The 12,490-nt window shown below is 39.5% G+C and overlaps 1 protein-coding gene across 7 annotated transcripts in view; it reads left to right on the top strand.

The window, feature by feature from the left end:
• LOC149836714 (rho GTPase-activating protein 7-like) overlaps positions 1–12,490 on the top strand; it is a 75,726-nt gene that overhangs the window by 49,613 nt on the left and 13,623 nt on the right. For 2 of the 7 annotated variants that reach the window (XR_016431832.1, XM_090005537.1), the window contains exons 14-17: positions 5,020–5,346; positions 5,568–5,617; positions 6,064–6,124; positions 6,222–6,305. Coding sequence is in view for 6 of the 7 variants with exons in the window: in XM_090005537.1 (XP_089861663.1) it covers positions 5,020–5,346; positions 5,568–5,617; positions 6,064–6,124; positions 6,222–6,305 (522 nt within the window). In the remaining variant the exon portion in view is untranslated. The remainder of the gene's footprint in view (positions 1–5,019; positions 5,347–5,567; positions 5,618–6,063; positions 6,125–6,221; positions 6,306–12,490) is intronic. The other 5 variants (XM_090005539.1, XM_090005541.1, XM_090005540.1 and 2 more) reach the window with 5 other exon arrangements.

Consider the following 12,490-nt stretch of genomic DNA (forward strand, 5'->3'; position numbering starts at 1 on the left):
ACCCTTCTTAAAACAACTGAACTTTATAGTCCATGAGAATATTTGCTGGTTTAGCTCCCAACATTCTCGTTTCCTTTAATAAGTCAAGAACATACTTCTGTTGAGACAACACCATCGCTTCACGGCTCCTGGCAACTTCTATACCCAGAAAATACCTGAGTGAACCAAGGTCTTTTGTAACAAAGTGTTTTTGAAGATGAGCCTTTGTGGCTTCAATAGCTTTCTCATCATCTCCTATAAGAATGATGTCATCCACATATACCACCATAACAACTATGCCAGAGCCAGTTTTCTTGATAAATAGTGTATGATCTGCTGCTGACCTATTAAAGCCAAAGCGTGACATCACTTCAAACAACTTTTGAAACCATGCACGAGGACTTTGTTTCAGGCCATAAATCACCTTTCTCAATCTACACACCTTCTGACACTCCCCCTCAACCTCAAATCCTGGAGGTTGTTCATGTAAACGGTCTCAGATATATCCCCATATAGAAATGCATTTTTCACATCTAATTGGTACAAGCTCCAACCATGCTGAACAACTACTGAGAGAACAAGACGAATGGTACCCATCCGTGCAACAGGAGAAAAGGTTTCAAAGAAATCAATACCATATGTCTGAGTATACCCTTTTGCTACTAATCTGGCCTTATACCTTTCAATAGAACCATCAGATTTGTACTTTATTGTATATACCCATTTACATCCAACAATGTCAGCATCTGTTGGGGAATCAACTAGATCCCATGTATGCTGAGATATTAAAGCATCAATTTCTTCTTGCATAGCCAGCTTTCAGCGATTATCAAGCTCTGCCTGCTGATAGTTCAGAGGAATAGTTTCAGCAGATAAGGCTGAAATAAAAGACTTCATCTGATTTCCAATTCTGGCATCGGAGACAAAATGAGATATAGGATATAAGGTGCATTGTCGTGTCCCCTTTCGTAGAGCAATAGTTCTGTTATCATCATCATGAAGATCACTATTGTCAGTAGAACTTACCTCAGGGGAAGAAGAAGATGAAGGCACTTGTGGAGGTGGAGCTCTACGCACATATACCAATGGAGGATTATGAAATCTGGAAGAGGATGAAGTTTGGTTCGGTAATGAGGGCACATATTCCAAAGGAAAAGGAGGTATAGGTAATGGAAAAGACTCAGCTGGATCAACCTGCAGCGGGGAACCGGTAATAGAGTAATATGGAGTGGATTCCAAGAAAGATACATCCGCACTGACATACTCTCGGCGAGAAATATGATCATAACATCGATATCCCTTTTGATTTTTGGGATAACCTAGAAATATGCATTTTGTAGCCTGAGCAAATAATTTATCACGGTCAGGACCAAGTTTGTGTACAAAACAAATACATCCAAATATTTTTGGTGAGAAAGAGAAGAGTGGGGCATTAGGTTTTAGGATATGTAATGGAATTCGATCACCCACAGAAGATGAAGGCATGCAGTTGATCAGATAACAAGCAGTGGTAATCGCATCACCCCAATATAATGCAGGAACATTGGATTGAATCATAATGGTTCGGGCCACATCAAGCAGATGCCGATGTTTTCGCTCAGCCACCCCATTTTGTTGAGATGAATAGGCACATGAAGTTTGGGGTTGAATGCCATGATCTTGGTAAAATTGTAACAGAATTTTTTATTTGAACTCGAGCATTATCAGTGCGAACAATCTTGACAATAAATTCAAACTGAGTTCTTATTTCAAGAATTAAGGATTTGATAATACTTGGAACTTCAGATCGTTCTTTTATTAAAAACACCCATGACAACTTAGAGAAATCATCAACAATAACAAGATAATATCGACACTGAGTCCTAGTAGGAATCTTACTAGGACCCCATACATCTGCATGAAGAAAATCAAAGACTTTATTATTGGACTGACTCTGACTCGAAGGGAACGAACTTCGATGATGCTTGCCCAGCTGACATGCTTCACACTGAAATGATGTGGTCGAAGGAATCTGAGGAAAGACCGAACGAAGCTTTGACAATGAAGGATGACCAAGACGACGATGCCACTGAACAGGACTGAATGAATGTTCCACTGCAGCATGAACATTACCCATTGGATGATGTAGGTAGTAAAGTCCATTTTCTTCATAGCCTCCACCAATCTTCTTCCCCGTCAGCAAATCCTGAAAATGACAACCCATTGGATCAAATATTACTCTACAGTTTTGTTCTTTTATAAGACAACTAACAGAGAGTAAACTTTGAGGAAATTTTGGATCATGAAGAACATTTTGCAACTGTAATGAGGATATAGAAATATTTCCCTGACCAACAACCGGAGAGGAACTCCCATCAGCTAATGAGACTCCTCGATGAACAATAATATCCTTTAGATTTGAAAAAACAAGTGTATTTCCACACAGGTGTCTGGATGCACCAGGGTCAATAATCCACTTACTGTCAGTCGGATGAAGATGATTTCCTGTTGAGTAGGCAACACCAGCTACTGGAGGGGTTGAACTCAATGGGCGAAGAGCTATCAGTTCATCATATTCAGCACGACTGAGGGTGATACTACTGTCACTTGCAGAGATATTATCCTGTACATGTGTTGCCTCAAGAGAAGTAACATTTGCTTTAGGAGCATAAGATTTTGATGAAGAAGAGGTTGGCCGACCATGCTTATCCCAGCAACGATCTTCTAAATGTCCAGATTTTCCACAAAATGTACATTGAAGTTTTCCTCTGCCTCCCATACCTCGTCCACGACCTCGTCCTCTGATATTCTGAATATTTCCACGCCCAAAACCAGATGAGACAACAAGAGCAGATGACTGAGTCACAGGCTGAGATTGTGGAAGAGAGATCGCAAGTCTACTTAGACGATTGTATGCCTCAGCAAGAGTAGGTACATCTGATCCAGTCAACATTTGAACTTTTGCAACAGAAAATTCTGAGGAGAGACCTGTAAGAAACCGAGCAACCATAGTTTGTTCTTGATGATTCTTTTGCTTCGAGCAACAAAGAGGCCTGTGAGCATTGAGTCTTTCAAACGCAGCTTTGACAGAGGCATAATATTGGGCCAATGTTTGATCTCCCTGCTGCAAATTATATATCTCCTGTTCGACTTGCAGGATACGACTCACATTAGTCTCTTGTGAGTACGTATCTCAAAGATTATCCCACATCTGTTTGGCTGTATGATAGTAAATTAAACCATCGGCAATATGGGGTTCGACACTATTCATGATCCATGACATAACTATGTCATTATCTTCATCCTAAGTAACATATTTTCCAATCTTTTCATTAGGTTCATCTTCCAATAAAATATGTTTTCTACGATGTCCAGATACAGACATCATAAAAGTTCTGGACCAACTGGCATAGTTAGTTTCATTCAACCTTACAGAGGAACCATACGAGAAGGGATTTGCAAAAGCCTTATATTCCCCAATATGTTCAGTTTTGGAGTCACATTTCGAAGATTCACCCATACTGATTATGGAATCCTATTTCAGCAAAAAAAAATCAGACTTACTCACGCGAACAATAGGTGTTATAACCCCACGTCAGGCAAGTCCACGACTACACAAGCTGTCACACCAGAAATGAAGCCTTGACAGGTGACAAATGTGTCCACACAGCAGCAGCAAAAAAAAACTTTTCAGAAGCCAATGCTACGATATGGCCCAAACAATAGAATCACGCAACATATGTTTCCACACAGCAGCAATTCTAATTAAGAAACTTGTCACAGGCCAATACTACGACACAACTTGCTGCTTCCAAAAAAAATGTGCTATTAACATCTGTTTTCGCAACACTCATGCTACGACTGAAAAACTCATGACACAGCAAGAATCACGCCTGCTGATATTCATGTTCTGAAAATGAACAACCAAATAATATCCGAGAAGAACTCGACACCCAGATTCACAACAAATGACAACATGTTCTGAAAAGCTGGAAGAAAACATTTCACGACTCAGCAGGGAACTCGGCAACCAGATTCACAACAAATGACAACATGTTATAGCTGGAAGAAAAACATTTCACGACTCAACAGAGAACTCGGCAACCAGATTCACAACCCACGATAACAGGAGCACGCAGAAGCATAGAGATCACGACACCCAGAAACTTTCGGTTGGGTTTTTTTTTTCTCAGCAACCAAAAAAAACTTTTTATATGCAGATCTTAAGGACACACTCATCGTGTCAAAGATCTGTCATCAGAGAAGAAAAAAAAAAGGAGCGACACACTTGTTTCCACCTCTTTTAGTTTTATTTGATTTTTTTTCTGTGTTGTGTAGATCGATCACACTCCCGAGATCTACGGCTCTGATATCATGTTGACGCTCTGAAAGCAAATGCAGAAACCGAGGCAGAGAGAGAGAGAGAGAGAGAGAGACGGCAGTATGAAAAATAGAACTCGTTAAACACATTAGGGCTGCTCTCTATGTTAAATAGAGAGAGGCCAAAAGAATAAATTACCTCTAGGTCCCTTATTAAAAAATAATTCAAATAACCTCCAAACTAAGAAGGTTTAACCTTAAACCACCTATTCTCAACAATTATATATATAATGTGATTAAGGATATTAACTTTTATAATGATTGACCAACATGTCTAAGCCATAAAAAAATGGATTTTAATGGAAGATAGAGGGCAGCCTGAAATGCTAATGATAACATGTAAATGCTGTTTGATGCCTTTGGTTTGTGTTTGTTCCTGAAAGGATGAAGCGGGCACCGCAAAGTCCTGTATGTTATGTCTCTGTGTACTTGTTCATTATGCAAGCACGTAAGATGTCTTGATATCATGTTTTTCTGCCTTAACGATTATTTGGTGCTCCATATAAGAATTGAATGGGATTTGCTATAATGATAGCCACCCATGCTTTGTTGGTTAATACTATATGCCATGTTCATCTTCATTGTGAATGGAAATTAGACAGCTTTCTTCTTTTATTTTTATAATCAAACATTGCTTTACAGTTTTAATCAATTGGTGAATGCATTCTTGTCCATGTTAAGATGCAGGTTTTTGAAGGCGCTGATTCTGATGTTGAATATCATAAAGAAACTCATACATCCGAAAGGAGCAAAAAAACATCAAGAGACTTTGATGGTGATAATAAACAGCAAGATCCACCAAGTAAGAGCAATGTATATTTCCAGACTGACAAAGAAATTCCAATAGCAAGACCTAAATCTGAATCTCATGTACCAATTGAAGATTTTTCTTCAGTAAATTGGACACTTACACCTCCTGGGCATGAATCTTGCACAGACAAGCCAATAAGCGAAACAAATGGATCTCTGCGCAGCATTAAGTGCTCAAGCTTATGGGGACGTAGTGGTGTGAGTAACTGAGCATCTTTTCTGTTTATCCTTTTGGTCTGTAATCTCTATTGGAAATTTCAATTTTGATCAACATGATTACAAGGTTCCAACTTCCAATAACTTATTGGAAATACTATTGAAATCTTAGAATGTAGCTCTACATTTTTCCTCCTATAAGGAAACCTTTTATGAAGGAGAATACAATCTCAGTTTTCTGAGATCTTTCTATTATTTTGCAGGAAAGAAAAAATATTTCTATGGAATCCATTGATTCACCTTCTGATGAAGAGTAAGTGCTCTCTCTCTCTCTCTATGTGTGTGTGTTTGGGTCCGTTTGTGCACCCGTGTGTGTGCGTGTGCGCACATGCATGTGTGTGTGCGTGTGCGCACATGCATGTGTGTGTAATGTTTTTGTGTTTTCACCAGCATCAATCTTGCCAATGTCCCAAAGAAGCAATTTCTCAGGAGATCTTATGTTAAATCTTGAGAAACACTGGGCATCTGTTAAAAATTTAGAAATAAGGACTAGGTCTAAGTTAATATTCTTAAAATACTATAGAAAAGTCAAAAGTTGCTGAAATGTCAAAAAAAAAACATATTTATGTTGTAGAAACAGTAAAAATTCAGAAATAAGGACTAGCTGTATCTCTGTATCCAATGTTCTTATTTTCAGCGTGAATATTGTTTTTCTTCTTTTCCATTCCTTAAATTAACACATTTTTTTGACTTCCATAGGCTTACTATTAGGAGACTTGAGAACACAATGAATGAACTGCGTAACAGGATTGCAAAGGAGGTATTCTGATGATGGTTTTTTGTCTTGTTTCATTGAGTTTTTGATGTTATTAAGACTGAATTCATGGATACCTTGAAAAATGCTTTCTTATATGCAGGCTAAAGGGAATGTCATTTTACAAGCAAGTTTGGAAAGAAGAAAGCAGGCCTTGCATGAACGTCGTTTAGCTCTTGAACAAGATGTATTTATCTTTGCCTTCAACCAAAACATCCTTTTAGCATTCATTGGCATGCTGCCATTTGGTTTAGCGGAGAATCTTGACTGTTCTTTTGGTTGTATTCGTTAGCCATTTATGTAGCATCGGTACTTCTACCTGTCCCTGGTACCATGTTGACATTAGGGGTGCACAACAGCAGGCATGGCCCAGCCCAGCCCACTAATGAACTGGGCTGTTGGCTGGTCAAGCCCAGCCTTTTAATTGACGTGCCAGGCCTAGTTCCGGTTTGGGCTGGCCCGTTGACGAATCAGGCCTGCGGGTCGCCCATTGGGACCATGAGCCTAATTGGGTTGGGCTAACTCGTGAAAATAGATCAATATATATTATATATATAGTTATATACTATGTCACAGGGATTCGGCTAGCAGGGTGCCGCACCCGCGTCGACTCGACGCGGGTGCGGTCAACCCGATCCTGGGTGCGTTGACCGCACCCAGGATCATTTAGGTCCATTTTTTTTTGGATTTTTTTTAAAAATTTTTTGCCCAAATGGGCTACAATTTTTTTTTTTAAAAAAAATATGCTGACAGCAGCTGTCTGTCAGCTGCTGACAGCAGCTCTGTCAGCTGCTGACAGCTGCAGCAGCTGACAGCTGCAGCAGCTGACAGCTGCGAAATTTGAAAAAACCCGCGTGTTCCCCCGACCCTCTTTATATATATATATATATATATATATATATATATATATATATATATATATATATATTTTACATTTTTGCCCCTGCCGCACCCCCGCACCCGGGTTTTTTGGAAGTGCCGAATCCCCGCGCCCGCACCCGCACCCGCACCCGCACCCATGTGGCATAGGTTATATATTGTATATAACTATATATAAACATAAACATATATTATAAATTTTTTTCATATATATATATATATATATATATATATATATATTCACACACACACATATTTAGACTGTCTAACCAAAGAAAAGTCCAAAATCTACAACCGATGATGATCGATGACGCTCCTTCTCTAACGATTGAGGTTTTCATCGATCATACTTTACATATTGGATTTTTATCATTTATTTAGTAAACAACATATTTTAGATCATGAATTTTTTATATTTAGATGCATTTTTGAAAGCGCTAAAAATCAACGGCTCACAATACTTTGTATTGTAAAGTTTTAAATGCATTGTGAGCTGTTGATTTCTCATGTTTCCAAAACATGTCTAGATGTCATAAAGTCTTCGTGTAAAGCATATTTCTCACTATTTAAATTATAAAGAACAAATATATAAGGTCCGATCGATGAAAGGCTCAAACATTGGAGAAAGGGAGCCGTTCGATCGTCATTGGTTGTATATTTTGGACCTTTGGTTGGACGGTCCCCCCCCCCTCTCTCTCTCTATATATATATATCATAGTCACCTGTATTGTTAAAGGTAATTTTTCGGTGAGGGTATTTCTCGGAGAGATTTTCAAAAGTTGATAAATCTTGGGAATATCTCGGGAGTTTAAAAAAATATAAATAACAACAAAAAAGCTAAGAAAATAATAAGTTTTGCATTATTTTTCTTTCAAAAATATAAAAAAAACAAAAAAATAGGAAATGCAAACTTAAAATAAAAAAATTTCTCAAAAACTATCGCAATATTGTGTTTCTGGCGATATTTTGAAAATATCGTGATATATTCCCGATATTATCGACTACTTTGAAATAGCTGATAATATCACAATATTTTCGAAATATCGGTGATATCAGTGACAGTGATATATATATATATATATATAGAGAGAGAGAGAGAGAGAGAGAGAGTCCCGGTTCGGGCTGGGGTTGGGTTTAAAATGATGGCCCAGGCCTGGCCCATGGTGGGTTGGGCACGGCCGGGTCTGGTGCCCACCTGTAGTTGACATGATATGACAGATACTGGCCAAGTGGGTTTCAGACCTATTCCAACTCATTTTATTTTCAGTCTGATCAACATGTGGCCAACATGCAGGATCAAAATTGTTTTATTATTGAGCTCATATGTTTGTTGATTATCGATTGTAACTTATCATATCCTTAACATATTTTAGACTTTTAGGGCACTTTTAATCACTGGATCTAAGATCCGAGGATCTGAGTTGGCAGGGGGCATGCTGATGTGGCATTGGCCCCATGCCAAAGTTTGAGGTGATTCAAACAGTGGATTTAAGATCAAGGATCTTAAATCCTTGAAACAAAGGGAGTGAGGGATTCAAACACACACTTAGTTCATGATTGACAGCCTATAATATGTACAACGTTCTGTAAAATGTGATAGAATTATGAAAAAATGTAAGTCCGCTTATATATATTCATGACTTCATACCTATCTTTTTGGAGATTTTCATGAGTACAAAGTGTACCCATCATATCCCGTACCTATGTGACAGAGAATATAGATAGCTTGAGTTATGATAATTCACCATGTGGATTAGGGTCAGAGGAAAAAGCTGGGCCAACATTTGGAGATGGTGGATGACTGTGGTGTTCTGGTGCATGTGGACAAAAGGAATAAAAGACTATTATTGGAAGTGTTAAAGGAAAATATCTTTTCGGTTTAGGGTAGCAGTATGTAATTAGTGAAAAGTAGATGGATTCTTTTTGTAACCTATTATTAACTAATTCCTTTAAGAAGGGATTAGGGTCTAATGAAAAGTTAACGATTTCTTCTCTCAATCTCTCGTTTCTTCTTCTACATGGTATCAGAGCAGCGTGCAGTCTTGGGCGCCTGAGTTCCAGCCTCATGTTCCTTCGAGCAACATCTCATCGGATAGTCGGAGAAGATCAACATCTCATCGCTCCTCTGCTGATCAACGTTCTGTCCTTCTTGGTGAAGATCAGATCTGGCGACAGATCTACAGTCAGACCTAGTCACGACTATGAAGATCTGACTAGAGGTCATGACTCACATCTGAAGTCAGATCTGGAAATTGTATGAAGACCCAATGGTTGTGGGTGCCAGATCTCATCGTATACATGGTGAAGACCTAAAAAAGGGGAGAGATCAGATCTTACTCAGATCTGGATATTTCTGTCGTGATTAAGAACTGATTGGTAAAGAAAATCAAAGTCTTCGATTTCCTGTCATGGTTGAAGTAGTCAGCTGCTGCCCAAATGTGATCAAATTGAGCAGTGTGGTGTTGGGGTTAGTGACATGGAAGTGAGTGGAGGTTCCTAAAGAAAAAGATGATCGTGGCGTGTGGATCGTGGAGAAGACCAGATCGAGTGGAGATGTGATGCAGAGAAGTCGTGGAATCAGATCAAGTGGAGATCGGGTCTGTTGAAGGTAATTTTTTTTTGTGTCAGACGCTGATTTGGAATCAGATCTGACGTCAGGTTTGGTTGTGAAATTATTGTGGTGGAGTCTGGCCTATATCAGATTTGACGAGACCCTACGTCAGATCTGACGTGCTTTCCTGTTTCCTTCGTGTCGTAGATCTGATCTGGACTGATCAGATCTAGGGCAGGTCTAGTGGCTGTTTGAGACCAAGTCAAGATAGCTGATCTACTGGCTAAAGATGGTGATCTAAAAAGGGAGCTGATTGGAGAATATAAAGCCTTTGCGAACCCTTTTTCGTATGGGTCCTCCATCAAGCTAGATGACTCTAACTATGCGAGGTGGTCCTGGAATTTTATGATGTCCGTTTCTGGTCATCGAAAAAAATATATTCTTTTAGAACTGGAACCACCTGATAAAACTGGGAAATACAGCACATGGGATGAAGATAACGACATCGTTATGTCGTGGATGATAAACAATGTATTGCCTCATATCGCTGATGGACTTATTTACTACACCACTGCTAAAGAGATGTGGGACAACCTTCGAGATACGTACTCTCACGAGACCAATGTGAGCCGCATCTTACAAGTCGAGCAGGAGATTTATCAACTGCAACAAGGAGATCAGACGCTGGCCCAATATTATGCATCTGTCAAATCTGCACTTGAAAGGCTGAATGCACACAGACCCCTATGTTGTACCATGCAGAAGTCCCATCAGGAGCAAACCATGGTTGCAAGATTCCTGACATGACTGTCATCTGAATTTGCGGTTGCCAAGGTTCAGATGTTGACAGGATCGGATGTCCCAAATCTTGCCGAAGCCCACAACCGCCTGAATAGATTGGCTATCACTCTTCCACAAACTCATTCTGATTCACAAACATCGGCTCTTGTAGTTATCAGATTTGCTTTCGTATGTATCTGGTTCAGCTTCCACAGGAAACAAGGAGAGAGAGAGAGAGAGAGAGAGAGGAATGCACAATGGCTGGGGCGGCACTCAATTGCTCGACCTCCAAAACCCTAAACATTATAAAGTAAAACATATACAATGATATTACAAGAATGCCATTAATGAGGTTATATGAGCATGTGTTTCATTTAACATGTGTATGGATCTGGATCCAGATCCATACACAAACTGTATTTTAACACCCTTCCTCAAGTTGTACGTGATTTTGGAGCATGTACAACTTGCTTTTCAATAGCCAAAATTGACGTCCTGTTAATCCCTTGGTAAACAGGTCTGCCACTTGATCTTCTGTTCGAACATGACGTAGTTCTATCTCCTTCATCTCGACTTTCTGCCGTATAAAATGTTGATCAATCTCAATGTGCTTCGTTCTGCTATGCTGGATAGGATTACATGTAATGTTTATTGCGCTTTGATTGTCACATAAAAGAAATGATCGAATAATTGTCTCCCCAAGATCACTCAATAAGTGTCTAATCCATGTGGCTTCTGCCGTGCCTGCAGCCATCGATCTGTATTCAGCCTCTGTACTCGATCGTGCCACTGCCTTTTGTTTTCTGTTGCTCCAGGACACTAAATTGTGCCCAATATATACACAATATCCAGAGACAGATCGTCTCTCATCTGGATCCCCTGCCCAATCTGCGTCTGTATAAGTGATGAGTTCATGTCCTCTATGCAGATTATCGTTCTTGCGATAAACAAGTTCGTCTCCTATAGTTCCTTTTAAATAGCGTAGAATGCGCTTCACAGCTTCCATATGACCCTCTGTTGGAGCATGCATAAACTGGGATACCTGATTGACAGCTTAAACTATATCAGGTCTGGTAAAGGTCAAGTACTGTAACATCCCCACGAGACTTCTATACGTTGTAGGGTTGACACAAAGATGACCATCTTTAGAGCTCAGCCTTTGATGTAATACACTAGGAGTGCTGATTGGTTTGCAATTCGTCATCCCGGCTCTTTCCAGAAGGTCAAGAGTGTATTTTTGTTGCATGAGTGTCAATGTGTCTTGTTGTCTGTCAACTTCCACACCAAGAAAGTACCTCTACTCCCCTAAATCTTTCATCTTGAAAGTTTTCATTAAAAATTGTTTTACGTCTTGCATATGATTATCTGAGCTCCCATTGATCACAATGTCATCAACATATATAAGAAGAAGTATAACAATGTCTGCCTTTTGGTAAATAAAGAGTGAGTGATCCAGAGAGCATCTTCTAAAACCATAACTCTGAATTTGCATAGAGAAACTTTCAAACCAGGAACGGGACGCCCGTTTCAACCCATACAGAGATTTCCTTAGTTTGCACACCCAGGCAGTAGGATCCTTCTCGGCATAACCAGGTGGTTGCTCCATATACACTTCTTCCTTTAAAGTTACATGCAAAAATGCATTTTTAACATCCATCTGGCTAAGGCTCCAACCTTGATCGACTACTAGGGATATGATGATACGAATAGTATCCATTTTGACTACCGGACTAAAAGTTTCATCTTAGTTTTCACCATATTGTTGTGTCAATCCTCGAGCAACAAGTCGCGCCTTATATTTGTCAATACTTCCTTCAGGCTTATACTTTATTTTATAAACCCATTTTAGCCAACTACATTCTTTCCTTCTGGCCGAGGGACTATTTCCCAAGTCTGGCATTCATGAAGAGCTTTCATTTCTTCATTCATAGCTTCAGTCCAATGACGGGATTTAAGAGTTTGATTAAAACAAGTGGGTTCATCCTGTTTTGTGAGCTGAGACATAAACATCTGGAAATCAAGGGAGAAGGTCTCATAACTCACCCATCATTGAATAGGATGCTTAATGCGTGATGGCCTTTGAGTCAAATCATTGGCAATGCTTTCCACATTCCTCGGCTCTGTATTTTTGTCTCGTCTAGTGTATATCTGTCCAGAGAAAC

The sequence above is a fragment of the Nuphar pumila genome, chromosome 5 (assembly GCF_984573655.1).
Source record: "Nuphar pumila chromosome 5, dmNupPumi1.hap1.1, whole genome shotgun sequence".
In the NCBI taxonomy this organism is placed as follows: domain Eukaryota; kingdom Viridiplantae; phylum Streptophyta; class Magnoliopsida; order Nymphaeales; family Nymphaeaceae; genus Nuphar; species Nuphar pumila.